Raw genomic sequence first — 15,689 nt, 5'->3', positions numbered from 1 at the left:
AACATTGAAAAATGTTCACTGAAAGTCTCAAAATCCATAAATATGCATTGATATGCACAGTAATACCATACAGAAACATTACAGTATGTTAACATTTATGTTAACAAGGTATGACAGTGTATATACCATACAGAGGAAGTATGTATAAGGTACAGTATGACAGTGTACATACAATACAGATACCCTTTTGGATTCAGGATCAGGGGTGTTTGATGCTATCTCCTACTTCACAGCAAAATAAAATAAAAAAATAAAAATATATATATATATATATATTATGCCTTCTTGAACATGTGAACTTTTATATGCCTGAATTACAAATGTGTATGGGTTCTGTAAATATGAATAAAACATTTAAATTATGAGCCTAGTTTAGCCAAGAAGAAAACACTGAGATATATAGGGAGAATGTTAGGACCCATGATTGGCCGAGATAATAGAGGGGGGACAATAGACAGACTACTTTCTGGAGGACAATGCCATGCTGACTCATGCGTTTAAATGTGGTTTTTTAAAGAGATGGGTGGGCCTAAGGCTTCAGAGGGCGTTAACAATGTTGAATGGGCATAAACAAAAAGGAGCTCTCTAGGAAGTGTGAAAATCGTTCAAGGTCTGTTTTCTCCTACTTCTCTCCAAAGTGGGATAACAAGTTTATCCAATTTCAAAGAAGCATAACTTTTATCATGTTTCCCCCAACTGCAGTGTATGATATACAATTGTGAAGCTATGTTTCTGAACTTTCATAAAATGCATTAAAAGAATGAACACTCACCTTCCTAAATTCCGTCACAAATTTGTATTTGTGCACTGTGCATTATTGACATGCATACAGTGTATGTGCATTGTAAATGAGAGGGTTGAACTGTGAGCAGAACATGATGAGGTACGGGTGGGGTGCTGCTTCCTGCCGGACATTATACTGGAGTAACTACATGCGTTCCTCAGCTAGCCTCCATAACAGTGCATTAAGATCAACACTACTAAATGTTATCTTGGCCAGGTTGCAGTTGTAAATGAGAACTTGTTCTCAACTAGCCTACCTGGTTAAATAAAGATGAAAAAATAAAAAATAAAATAAAAACCCTAATGGTATTATCATACTCCTTATGATCCAAGAGGATTTGACCTGATAATACCACAAGGAAGACACGTGTGATACTTTCCCAGCATGAGTGGAGGAGTGACGTTAGCGCTCAGAGACAAGTGATGGAGCACGCTGCGTCTCACATTCAATTTGTCAGCAGGCTCAGCGTGAAGGATAAACACAGATAATAAAGTGTATTGGCCGCTCTCAGGCTTTCCCTTTATGGTGCCAGAAGCATTTAAAGCTCCCATCACCACATAGTTTCTGGTGTCGTTCTTAGAGCCTTTGTGAAGGAAGGAAGGAAGGATCTGGTCCAAGATTAAGAGCCTGGCAGTTTGTCTCTTTTGATGGTTGTGCCTGTCAGGGGAATAACGTTTGGCACCACGCTGCTTGTCAAAGTTACATAGAGTTAATGTAGCCTTCACTCATTCCTATTTACAGACTGCAAGTATGTTATAAACAGGCAACAAACAAAATAGAATCCAGTAAATATTTATAGAGGAAATGCCTTGCCACATGCATTTACTTGCTTACAATACCAGAATAAAGACCTAAATTGGTACATTGCCAACTCTTTCCATCACCAGGTGTGTAGAAACCCATTTCTCCCCCTGACTATCATCAGTGTAGTTTAGCAGCTTGTCTGTGTATGGTTCCATTGGATGTGCTCATCTTGGTTTTCATTGGACGTACCACTAGCCGACCCTACATCCAACATGTTGTTCTCTTACCATCCAGCTTGTCCACATAACAGTAGACATCATAGGTCTCTGTGGCCTTCCTGGCTCCATACGTCCTCACCCCAGCCTTCCTCTGCAGGTTGCCATAGCAGCCAGGTCTAGGTCTGGTGATTGGGTATCTACACATGCAAACAGAAGATAAGATCACGTCATGTAATTGATCCCCAAAGGGAAAGGTGATTGCACCAGCTAACCTGTACATCATGTCATAAATGAGAAAGCCAGGGAGTCAGAATAGAGCTGGTACTGTCACTGGCTTAAACTCAGTATATGTCAGTACACATGCAAATTCAGACCAATGACAGCTATGGCAGAGAGGGTAAACTAAAGAGTTTTAGACTTCAGGCCTTGTAACAACCAGTTACCAGTAGCCTGGGAGAGAGTCCTTTTCTGATTTAGCCAATTACATCTATTTACTTTTTGACACAAACAGAAAAGAACATGGAAGATCATCTCACCTTACTGACAGATCTGCGATCCAGCCTGCGTCACATTGGTCAAAGCCGTCATCATAGGCTGATTTAAGCTGGTCAAGCGTGGCGATGGAGGCTCCTATGGTTTGGCAGGCCTGGACAGCGCTCTTGTAGTTCATGTTGTACCTGCTGGTGCTTGCCCGGTAGTGAAACACAACACCTGGGAACAAACACACACACGCACACACATACACACACACACACACACACACAAAAACACAAATTAGTTCCTGTGTAGAAAAGTGCTCTAGTAAATAATCTATTAATAATCAAAGAGTAAAACACTGGGGGTCATGACTCCTGTCTAATAGCACACACGTGTGAAATAAATCGGGGTCTAATATGTTAATTGTGATGAGCTTAGCTTAAGATGACTAGAATCCTCTGCAATGACCACAAATGAAGATAGCACTGGATGATTTAGAGACGATACCATGACCCTGACTTCCCATATTTGTGGCAGTAGACTGACTCTGAAGAAATGAATGATAATTGCAACAAGTTGGAGAAATGGGTGGTTATGTCTCTGTGAAAGCCAAAGCGATCCCAAATCAACCCATCCCTGTTTTCAATGTCCCGAATATGAGTTATGTCTGCCAGATAATGTAACTCCCCAAATAAAGATTGAGAATATAGTCATATTAAATGATTGGGACACAGTTATCCTTCTACACAAAAATGAAGATTTACACCTCAGTTGCCATAGCTCTGGAACTGTTCTGCATAATATCCCACCTGTAAACATGCCAAGATTCAAAATTGTATGTTGACACCTCATCAGTGACTGACCTTACTGTGTTTGTCTTTTATCAGATCATATCTAGTTTTCCTGGTGAGAAGATTAACTTTGCATGCCACTGTTTTCAATGAGAAACTGTTTCTTGCAAAACATTGGGAGACAGAATGTTACAGATGTACTTCCTGATTAATGATTCCAACATGATTGTTTCCTATGCTAAATCAAGGGGATAAAACAAGATTTCTTATTATAAGAGCATAGGGTCTCTCACCATTCAGGAAAAAGGATGGGAACCATCAACAGGCACCAGTATCATCAAATGGACACAATACTTAGGCCTATAACGTAGCTGAGTAACTCCTCCCTATAGCGTAGCCACTCCAGAAGTGATGTGCCCCATATGACCATATATATATATAGAGTTGGGTGTCTCTAGCACAAAATGCAGGAAACCCCAAGTCTACAGTCGACACATGTGCTCCCTACTTTCATATTTACTGAGTGACACATTGAGGGAAATTGCTTTGATTTGTTACTAATACGTCTCCACCACTTCATTCAAAGGTTGGCTCATCCATTTCATAAGCTTATCAAACATTTTCCATTGTGAACTTGCCAAAGTGTCAATGTGCTTAGCAGATATTTTATCCAGCAAAAGGGAATAGGCAGAGAAACTGACTAAACAGAAATAAACAGATGACACCAACCCTTGACGTCGAGGTTGACCATGTCCTGCGTGTCCTCGATACCATACATGACCTCGCAGCGGTAGGTGCCGGCGTCGCTGGCTCGGAGCTTCACCATGGTCAGAGAAGAATCCCCCACATCCTCTGGGTGGCTGGGCACTGACACACGGTTTCTGTAGATGGAGCCAATCTTAATGATGCCATTTTGGGCCACCAGCACCGTGGATTCCTTTTCTCCATCCATTTTGGTCCATTTGATGCGCAGGTAGTCTGTGCTGGTGGGGGTTACTGAGCCATTGGCGTTGATGGAAGGCTTGGCTGTGGGCATATTGGAGAAGTGGCACGGCAAAACCACCTTCCCCGAGAGGGAGCCACTCACAGGCCTCATCATAGTTAACGTGTTGGATGCTGGGAAATATTTAAAACAAAAAAGACTAGGTAAGGCAGCTGAAAATGTACAGAGAGATTACTGAACAATGGCATGTTTTTTCAGAGAATAACAACTTTAACTCTGGTGCAGTATCAGTATGGATGATAAAGGACAACAACAATAAAAGCAACAAGAAACAATACATTGATTCAAGGTTGTCCCCTTCAACCACACTACCCAAGCTTTTCCTCTAGCTTAAAACATCTGTTAAATATAGTCTGGGACAAGCTCTTCATAAAAAGTTAAACCTTTTATTCAAAGTTGAAACACTCTGCAAAGACTTCTAATTAGTCAAGCGTATTGCTAGTTTGCTATGAACCTCTTATTCAATAACAGACACAGAGGGTGTAACATTAAGTCCCAGACAACTAAAGGACATGCATCATAGCACCAAAGTAGCCCTTGGAAAGTCAAGCCTCATCCTCAAAACTATGGGTGGGGAGCCTCCCAGTGACATACACAGAATGTGATGTATGGTCATAAAAATGTGTATGACATAAAATAGTCAAACAGGGAAGGCATGTCTGCAGCCTTAAAAGTTGTTCCACTACTATACTACCTGTCAGGAACCATAAGAAAAACAGATTCAATGTTCTTCCAGGCTATCAGAGCTAAAAATACACAATTGGCTGGTTTCCCAGACATAGATTTACCTTGGTTTTTGACAAAGGAGCACGTTCAACAGATAATCTACATGGACATGCTTTTAAATCCAGGATTAGGTTTAATCTGTGTATGGGAAACCCTATAAACTACGAATGATACTTAAAATGCAATGTCAAGTCAGAAATTAAGAGTTTTCAAGTCATCAGAGTAAAAGCTCTTATTTGGTCCACATATCTTAAAATCTATTGTTAATCTCTCTCTCTATGAAGGCCAACACCGCAAAAAAAAAAAGGTTTGCTATGTGGGGCACAGCTACAGTATGACACAGCTATGACAGTTTATGAGCATCGCATCTGGTCTTTCTAAACAACTCAGACTTTCTGGCAGCAGGTCGGACAGGCAAATAGTCCTCTGCAGCAAGGTTATTCACAATTCCCTCAAGTATTGCTTTTTAGAAAGTAATCAACACAGAGTAACTCCCAGTCTCTGTTTATGTTCCGGTTAGAACCACACCACACACAGCGCACATCCTCACGATGCCAGATGCAATGCCATGGCAACGGGATGAATCACCCTTGGCCACCGGCATGGGATTATCACATTGAAGGGAATCAATGAACGCTCGGAGCAACGATGTACAGAATGCTTTGGAAGCGGTGTGGGACAGCCGTGAGCAAGGGCTCTAAACAGAGGGCCTTACTAGGGCTGAGAGGTGAAACCAGCTGTTTTAGCTGAATCCAGACTGGGACCTGGGCCTAATTGAAAGGTATCCTGTCTGTACAGGGCTAAGGACCTGAGGTTCTAGCTGCCCACTGCTGCCCATCATAGGGCTGACCTTACTCTGCTTGCAGGGCTCACAGGCATTGACTTGGCGTTGCCTGTCTGCTTTTTTGTTGTTGATTGGGGTGAAACATGGAGTTATTTATTTTTTCATATTTATTTTATTTCACCTGTATTTAACCAGGTAGGCTAGTTGAGAACAAGTTCTCATTTGCAACTGCGACCTGGCCAAGAAAAAGCAAAGCAGTTCGACACATACAACAACACAGAGTTACACATGGAATAAACAAACATACAATCAATAATACAGTAGGAAAATCAATATACAGCATGTGCATATGAGGAAAGATAAGAGAGATAAAGGCAATAAATAGGCCATGGTGGCAAAGTAATTACAATACAGCAATTAAACACTGGAATGGTAGGATGTGCAGAGGATGAATGTGCAAGTTGAGATACGGGTGTGCAAAGGAGCAAGATAAAAAATACAGCATGGGGATGAGGTAGATTGGATGGGCTATTTACAGATGATCTATGTACAGGTGCAGTGATCTGTGAGCTGCTCTGACAGATGATGCTTAAAGCTAGTGAGGGAGGTAAGTGTCTCCAGCTTCAGAGATTTTTGCAGTTTGTTCCAGTCATTGGCAGCAGAGAACTGGAAGAAGAGGCGGCCAAAGGAAGAATTGGCTTTGGGGGTGACCAGTGAGATATACCTGATGGAGCGCGTGCTACAGGTGGGTGCTGCTATGGTGACTAGTGAGCTTAGATAAGGTGGGGCTTTACCTAGCAGCATGAGTGAAGGATGCTTTGTTGTGAAATAGGAAGCCGTTTCTAGATTTAATTTAGGATTGGAGATGTTTAATGTGAGTCTGGAAGGAGAATTTACAGTCTAACCAGACACCTAGGTATTTGTAGTTGTCCACATATTCTAAGTCAGAACTGTCCAGAGGAGTGATGCTGGACGGGCGGGCAGGTGCGGGCAGCGATCGGTTGAAGAGCATGCATTTAGTTTTATGTGCATTTAAGAGCAGTTGAAGGCCATGGAAGGAGAGTTGTATGGCATTGAAGCTCATCTGGTGTTTTTTTTTAATTTATTTTACATTTATTTAACCAGGCAAGTCAGTTAAGAACAAATTCTTATTTTCAATGACGGCCTAGGAACAGTGGGTTAACCGCCTGTTCAGCGGCAGAACGACAGATTTGTATCTTGTCAGCTTGGGGGTTTGAACTTGCAACCCTCCGGTTACTAGTCCAACGCTCTAACCACTAGGCTACCCTGCCGCCCCACAGGGTAGCCTAGTGGTTAGTTAACCTGTTGATGCTCTGGGGGCGCTATTTCATTTTTGGATGAAAAACGTTCCCGTTTTAAACAAGATATTTTGTCACAAAAAGATGCTCGACTATGCATATAATTGATAGCTTTCGAAAGAAAACACTCTGACGTGTCCAGAACTACCAAGATATTTTCTGTGCGTGCCCTAGAACGTGAGCTTCAGGCAAAACCAAGATGAGACGGCATCCAGGAAATGAGCAGGATTTTTGAGGCTCTGTTTTCCATTGTCTCCTTATATGGCTGTGAATGCGAGAGGAATGAGCCTGCCCTTTCTGTCGTTTCCCCAAGGTGTCTGCAGCATTGTGACGTATTTGTAGGCAGATCATTGGAAGATTGACCATAAGAGACCACATTTACCAGGTGTCCGCCCGGTGTCCTGCGCCGAAATTGGTGCGCAAAAGACAGCTGCCAGTATTTTTCCATGGGATACAGAGAGGAAAGCAAGCTTCCACGAACTGCATATCAATGAAGAGATATGTGAAAAAACACCTTGAGGATTGATTCCAAACAACGTTTGCCATGTTTCGGTCGATATTATGTAGTTAATCCGGAAAAAGTTTTACTTTGTAGGTGACTGAATTTTCGGTTCGTTTCGGAAGCCAGACGCAATGTAGAAAACGGAACGATTTCTCCTACACACAGACGCTTTCAGGAAAAACTGCGCATTTGGTATGTAACTGAGAGTCTCCTCATTGAAAACATTAGAAGCTCTTCAAAGGTAAATGATTTTATTTATTTGGTTATCTGGTTTTTGTGAAAATGTTGCGTGCTAAATGCTACTCAAAATGCTAGCTAGCTTTGCATACTCTTACACAAATTAGTCAATTTCTATGGTTCAAAAGCATATTTTGAAAATCTGAGATGACAGTGTTGTTAAGAAAAGGCTAAGCTTGAGAGCAGACGCATTATTTTCATTTTATTTGCGATTTTCAGAAATCGTTAACGTTGCGTTATGCTAATGAGCCTGAGGCTTTAGTCACGATCCCGGATCCGGGATGGGGAGTTCCAAGAGGTCACAGTGTCCAACGAAGGGCCAGAGGTATGCAGAATGGTGTCGTCTGCGTAGAGGTGAATCAAAGAATCACCAGCAGCGAGACCGACATCATTGATATATACAGAGAAGAGAGTCGGCCCGAGAATTGAACCCTGTGGCACCCCCATAGAGACTGCCAGAGGTCCGGACAACAGGCCCTCCGATTTGACATACTGAACTCTATCGGAGAAGTAGTTGGTGAACCAAGCGAGGCAATCATTTGAGAAACCAAGGTTGTTGAGTCTGCCAATAAGAATGTTGTGTCTGACAGAGTCGAAAGCCTTGGCCAGGTCGATGAATACGGCTGCACAGTAATGTCTCTTATTGATGGCGGTTATGATATCGTTTAGGACCTTATAACAGTAATGGTTACTGTCAACCATATAAAAACAAATTATATTTTCACATACACCGGATAGATACAGAGAATCTGTTGTTTTAACAGGTCAGCAAAGGAAGCACGGCACCCCTGGAACAGATGAGAGTTAAGTGCCTTGCACATGGGCACAACCTCAGATTTTTCACCTTGTCGGCTCAGGTATTTGAACCAGCAAACTTTTGGTTACTGGCCCAATGCTATAACCGCTAGAATATCTGCCACCCAAAGCACAATACTTTCCAATTGACTTAGTACCAAAAAGTGTGTTTGACTAATTGCCTACCTGAATTGTGCTGAAACACATGCATGGGTCATTCCTCAAAATAAGTGCATTTTGCATCGCTTTGATGTTTATATACACTTGAAGTCGGAAGTTTACATACACCTTAGCCAAATATATTTAAACTCAGTTTTTTTTACAATTCCTGACATTTTATCCCAGTAAAAATTCCCTGGCTTAGGTCAGTTCGGATTCACCACTTTATTTTAAGAATGTGAAATGTCTGAATAATAGTAGAGAGAAATATTTCTTTCAGTTTTTATTTCTTTCATCACATTCCCAGTGGGTCAGAAGTTTACATACACTCAATTAGTATTTGGTAGCATTGCCTTTAAACTGTTCAACTTGGCTCATACACACATGACCTAAGTGTGTGTAAACTTCCGACTTCAACTGTATATTAAATTAAGTGCCCTTTAATATAGACCATATGGAAAATTCAATAAAGGCTTGCTAAAGTTCCAAAATTCAGCATTTTGACATGTCCCTCTGTCAAAACCTGTGCCACTTCTAGGAGGATTTTAACCCACTTAATCCCAAAATGTCTCCCAATTTCACTGTCACTGTGAAGCCCTAGTCATTTTGTTGCTTTGACAAAGTCATATCTGAAGATTATTATTTATTTCATGTGATTAGTGATTCATTTACGCATGTCCCTTATTTTAAGGACAACCATGTTATGTGAACTGAACTCTCACTTTAATATGGTGAAACTAATCATTTTTTAACAAACTCACACATACAGAAACTGTACAGAGAGAGAGAGGAGAGAGAGAGAGTATTATTATTAATAGTAGTAGTAGCCTGTAGTAGTAGTAGTAGCAGTAGTAATAGTAGAAGTAGTAGTAGTAGTAGTAGCCTGTAGTAGTAGTAGTAGTAGTAGTAGCAGTAGTAATAGTAGAAGTAGAAGTAGTAGTAGGCAACACTTACCGAACCCAGATGCACTTTGACACAGGCAGTATAACCAGAGGATATGTTTTATTTTCAGTATCATCTTGAACCTGAAGGTAGGAGGGAAACACAATGAATTAACTGATTGTTATGAGACACCAGACTTCTGCTATAAGGTCTAGCAAGATACACATTCCTCATTCATTACAGTGATGCGTCCATTGACATGTCAGCATGTTCAAAAGTGAGCGATAGCGGTGGACCAACAAAATTAGCTAATTGTTGCAGGCGAACTCCAACGGATCGATTAGAAAATATAATCCTGATAGTGGTTAATGGAATGGTTCTGTCCGTCCCCGTTTCTGCGGTGTCACTCTACAGCCCAGAACGAGTGTCCAGCGGTTCTTACTTAGTATGATGCCCCGGTGGTCGCCAAGGACAATTTGTCTGTCTTGTCACTTCCTCCGAATGTGGGTGGTGGGATTGAGAACCCCATGGAGGTAGCCTCTTGTTGTGTCAAATCACAAATGTTTGAGGGAAAAGGGGGGACGCTCAACAGACTGGCTGTGAGTGGCCTCATTTAATTTGCACCTCGGCAATGTAAACACGAGTGACAGGTAAATCAGTTGGAACTGTTACATTATAGCCTCTCGGCCGGCTGGGCACATTTCCCGACGTGAAATGAAAAGGTAATAAATGTTTCTGATAGCAAGCACTCGGTTATTTGAGTTGATTGTGGGAGAGAGTTCAGGGCGGGTAGGCTGTGTGACATGTACGTCTAGAGGGGCAGGGTTGGCTGGCTGGCTGTCCTGATTCAATACACTCCACCCTAAGAACAGTAATTCAAAGAAAAAATCATCTCTGGCGGCTGGTTACCTTTTTACCTTATTTTTTGTTGAGGGGAGGGGTAGTCGATGAGTTGCCAATTCACATTAACCATGTATTAATCTAAAACCTGTCTGTTTGAGGGAACGCTCCGCGTTCTGTCAGCTTGCTCTATCATTAACCTCGTTTCCAGGCTCAATTGCTAGAGAGAGCCGGCTCGGCTGGGTGGACGAGATTACTCTCTCATCGACCAGTGAATGTCTAAAGTGACTCAAACTCAATTTGGATAGACTTCCCTATACCACTGGATAGGCTAACAGCGGTAACCAATGGCACAAAAATAGGCTTACAATAGCCTAGTGTTTGTAATGCTTTCTCGAGTTGTGCATAAAAGCGCATTGCAAGAAATGTAGACTATACACTTGTTTAAATCCCCAAGAACTTTCCTTGTTATGAGTTTGCTAAAATGTGAAACATTGATTATTTTCACTGTCAACATTTCCCACTATCACATATATATAGGGACACCTGTGGGCTACCGAATGTAAATGTCACATACATTTAATCAGGACTTGATATGACCAATTTCGTTAAAATACCAACTTTGAGAAAGGTGATGCATAACTGAGTGATACTGGTTCACCTGTCAGACTACAAACCTCAACCGTAGTCTACAGAAGAAGAACCAACATTTGGTGTCCAACAAGTGTGGACAAAATGTGAACTGTGGGCAGTGGTGTACCGTACTTAAGTAAAAATCCTTTGTAGTTTTTTGTGGTATCTGTATTTTACTTTACTATTTAAATTTTGGACAACTTTTACTTTTACTTCACTACATTCCTAAAAGAATGATGTACTTTTTACTCCATACATTTTCCCTGACACCCAAAAGTACTCGTTACATTTTGACAGAAAAATGGTCTAATTCACTTATCAAGAGAACATCCCTGGTCATCCCTACTGCCTCTGATCTGGCGGACTCACTAAACTGAGTGTTGTAGTGTGCCCCTGGCTATCAGCCAATATATTTAAAGAAATGTGCCTTCTGGTTTGCTTAATAAAAGGAATTTGAAATGGTTTATACTTTTACTTTTGATACTTAAGTACATTTTAGCAATTCCATTTACTTTTGATACGTAAGTATATTTAAAACCAAATACTTTTAGTCAACTAGTATTTTACTGGGTGACTTTCACTTCCACTTGAGTCATTTTCTATTAAGGTGTCTTTACTTTTACTCAAGTATGACATTTAGTACTTTTTATAACACTGACTGTGAGTTACACAGACAATACAAGACAACTTAGTCTACAAATATGCACGCACTGAACTGTTTGTCCAATGAGGCTATCATCCGCAAAGGATGCTCAAATAGAATGTAAAAATTTATGAATAACTAATTATTGTATCCCTGGTCCAAGAAAATGTATAGGCCAATAGAGACATAAAATATGATACGATTTTTTACAAGACATAAAGGCTCATACATGCTTATAACACGTTATAAAGCATTATACCTGGATGCTTTAAGTAAAGGCGTACTATTATATAGTATAATAAAATAACAACTACAAACATTACCTTAAACAAGGTTTTAACTCCATGAAATATAGAAAGAGAATCAGTATATATCCTTGAAATTCCAGTTACTCCCAGTGTAGTCATGCGTAAAAAGTGGCCAATAAATATTTGATCTGAAAGTCGGTCACTAAGCACTTATTTCCCGGGTGCGCCGATCCTCTCCAATCACTGCTTCTGTGGTGCAGTGTCCCACTCCAGTGTGTTGCTTGTTCTGATCCGGGCAAGAGAAACCAAGAAGTGGTAGCCGGCTGCAAGTTCAAATTCTCTTTACACCCACTGTTATTTCGTCACTGTTGGAGAGGAGGGGCCCACTGCCCATCCCCAAAAATTGTGGACACCTTTGGGAGGGAGAAAAAAAAAACATAATTAGACCCTTTGTCTAACACGAACATCCTCATCCAATAACGTTGTTGCTACACCACACAATTCACTTGCACTGGTCAGACCGTTGTCAATGAAACCATTTAACTTTCCATTTGGAACCCAGTTGTACCCATTCGTCAATTAAATTAATCAATACAAAATAATGTGTTTCTGTTCAATATTCAAATCACTAGTCAGAGCCATCATCTTTTTTTCCATACTTTGATCCAAGAAAATACTGAAGATGACGGATTCCTTTGGAATAAAAGGGTGTCCAAAATGATGCTAGGTGTAGACCGCTCCTACCTAAGGGTGCGCGTAATGGAACGGAGCGCGTTAAAGGACTGATGTGTAATTCAACAACTGGATAAAGTTCCTTGTGCTAACAGGTTGGACAACACACACAACTAGAGGGATGAGGTCGCCCACTTTTGACAAAATTTCGATACGACCCAATCGAATCAATAGGCTACAAATGGTTCGTAAACATACACTTTTGCGCGAAAGCCTATTCCTGCCAACCTTGGGGTCCGGCGATAAACGCAAGCAAATGTATGATAATTAAATGAAAAAATATAATGTAGCCTACTGCATGAGTAGTTGGCATGTTCACTTCATTTGTTACAGGCATTTCATTAAGTTCACCATTGGCAACGCAAATATGATCTAAGAACAAGGCTACTTCACGGCTCTAAGTTGGTCGGATAACTGAGACCACTGACATGACCCGACAGAGTCAGAGCCTGAGAGCCAGTGACTGATCTGACAGGGAAGCCCCTTTGCCTGTCCTTTCCACACGGGGGAGAGGCCGGACCGCTCTCGCTGATAGTAACGTTCATTGGCAACTGTCATGATACAGAGGCTGGATGAACCTCTGGGAGAGGTGTGACCAAAACTCCAAAAAAGGGATTCCATTCCGAAATCGTTGTCAGAGGAGCTTGTTCATTGTTAAATCAAACAAGGCATGTACATGCAGCCTTTCTCATGTAGCATATAATCAATTTCAAATCTCCTAGTTCTTGATACAGTATGTGAACTGTCATTTTATAAAGTACATTTTTGTTTGTTTGGGAGAAATAATGTATTAACATTTTCACATTTTTCACTTTAGTCATTGAGCAGACGCTCTTATCCAGAACTGCTTACAGTATTCTTAGGTCTAATACCACACTTCTCCATAAAACAATTCATTATGAAAATCATGCTTGGCCAGGCATAGGAAAATATATTTGTTTAAGTAGTTATTGTTTTTGGATGAATTATTGCCATTTAAAAGTGCTTTAATATAATATAAATGTTAGAATGTTTCACCTACTTTTGCATGACATGTTGGTCAATAATATGTATTCACAAATTTGTCATTAAACAATGTTATCATGATATGTGTTATGGAATTGTTAGTTCCTTAATTAAAATAACTATTCCCAACAGACACTGTATTCAGACTATCCCATCAACTATTTACACAGGGATGTCCAATCCAACATAAATCATCCCCTACATGCCTTATAGGCGATTTAAGTCTTACCATTTGGATAGTGGAGATGGCTAACAGCTCCATTTGGGATGTCTACATAGTATAATGGGGACCTCCACACCTGTTATGTGCTTAGATGTGTTAATAGACTTTAATACAGTCTATGATCATTGATCACATAAAACTGACAACATGGCACTCCATTATAATTATAGTGGATCCACACAGTGGGAATGTGTGTGTTCCTTCAATGTAAAGTATGTGAATGATGTAGCCTACTTTTGCACTGTATTTGCCTAGTCTGAGGTGTTGCTAACATTTATGAGAACAAATTTCAATTTACAAAAAAAAAGATCACTTTTTAAGGCTACTGTTTTACAGGCCTCCTGGGCCATGTACAGCGTTCCTCATTGAGTTCCATGAATTCCTTTTGGACCTTGTAGTCATGGCAGATAATATTCACATTTCTGGTGACTTTAATATTCACATGGAAAAGTCCACAGACCCACTCCAAAAGGCTTTCAGAGCCATCATCAACTCAGTGGGTTTTGTCCAACATGTCTCCGGACCTACTCACTGCCACAGTCATACTCTGGACCGAGTTTTGTCCCGTGGAATAAATGTTGTGGATCTTAATGTTTCTCCTCATAATCCTGGACTATCGGACCACCATTTTATTATGTTTGCAATCGTAATAAATAATCTGCTCAGACCCCAACCAAGGATCAAAGTCGTGCTATAAATTCTTGGACAACCCAAAGATTCCTAGATGCCCTTCCAGACTCCCTCCACATACCAAGGATGTCAGAGTACAGAAATCAGTTAACCACCTAACTGAGGAACTCAATTTAACATTGCGCAATACCCTAGATGCAGTTGCACCCCTAAAAACTAAAAAATATTTGTCATAGCAAACTAGCTCCCTGGTATACAGAAAATACCCGAGCTCTGAAGCAAGCTTCCATAAAATTAGAATGAAAATGGTGCTACACCAAACTGGAAGTCTTCCGACTATCTTGGAAAGACAGTACCGTGCAGTACCGAAGAGCCCTCACTGCTGCTCGATCATCCTATTTCTCAAACTTAATTGAGGAAAATAAGAACAATCCTAAATTTATTTTGATACTGTCGCAAAGCTAATTAAAAATCAGCATTCACCAAGAGAGGATGGCTTTCACTTCAGCAGTGATAAATTCATGAACTTCTTTGAGGAAAAGATCATTAGAAAGCAAATTATGGTCTCCTCTTTAAATATGCATATACCTTAAAAGCTCAGTTGTCTGCACAACTCTTCCAGGACCTAGGATCAAGGGAGACACTCAAGTTTTTTAGTACTATATCTCTTGACACATTGATGAAAATAATCATGACCTCTAAACCTTCAAGCTGCATACTGGACCCTATTCCAACTGAACTACTGAAAGAGCTGCTTCCTGTGTTGGCCCGCCTATGTTGAACATAATAAACGTCTCTCTATCCAACGGATGTGTACCAAACTCACTAAAAGTGGCAGTAATAAAGCCACTCTTGAAACAGCCAAACCATGACCCAGAAAATATAAAAAGCTATCAGCCTATATCAAATCTCCCACTCCTCTCAAAAATGTTAGAAAAAGCTGTTGCACAGCAACTCACTGCCTTTCTGAAGACAATCAATGTCTTAGCACTGAGACTGCACTTGTGAAGGTGGTAAATAACTTTTTAATGGCGTCAGACCGAGGCCCTGCATCTGTCCTCGTCCTCCTAGACCTTAGTGCTGCTTTTGATACCATCGATCACCACAATCTTTTGGAGAGATTGGAAACACAAATTGGTCTAAACGGACAAGTTCTGGCTTAGATCTTATCTGTCGGGAAGACATCAGTTTGTCTCTGTGGATGGTTTGTCCACTGACAAACCAATTGTAAATTTCGGCTCTGTTTTAGGACCACTATTGTCTTCACTATATATTTTACCTCTTGGTGACGTCATTCAGAAACATAATGTTAAT

At 40.7% G+C, this 15,689-nt stretch overlaps 1 protein-coding gene across 1 annotated transcript in view; it reads right to left on the bottom strand.

The window, feature by feature from the left end:
* The window catches only part of LOC135520841 (versican core protein-like), a 72,373-nt gene extending 68,263 nt beyond the window's left edge, over positions 1 to 4,110 (bottom strand). The window contains exons 1-3 of the mRNA XM_064946844.1: positions 3,744 to 4,110; positions 2,283 to 2,457; positions 1,816 to 1,943 (exon numbers count right to left, since the gene is read on the bottom strand). Coding sequence (XP_064802916.1) covers positions 1,816 to 1,943; positions 2,283 to 2,457; positions 3,744 to 4,110 — 670 coding nt within the window. The remainder of the gene's footprint in view (positions 1 to 1,815; positions 1,944 to 2,282; positions 2,458 to 3,743) is intronic.
* Positions 4,111 to 15,689: the final 11,579 nt, after the last annotated feature.

This window comes from Oncorhynchus masou, chromosome 1, assembly GCF_036934945.1.
Source record: "Oncorhynchus masou masou isolate Uvic2021 chromosome 1, UVic_Omas_1.1, whole genome shotgun sequence".
Lineage (NCBI taxonomy): Eukaryota > Metazoa > Chordata > Actinopteri > Salmoniformes > Salmonidae > Oncorhynchus > Oncorhynchus masou.
Note: the sequence above shows the minus strand (reverse complement) of the source record. Positions and strands in the feature narration are given on the sequence as shown.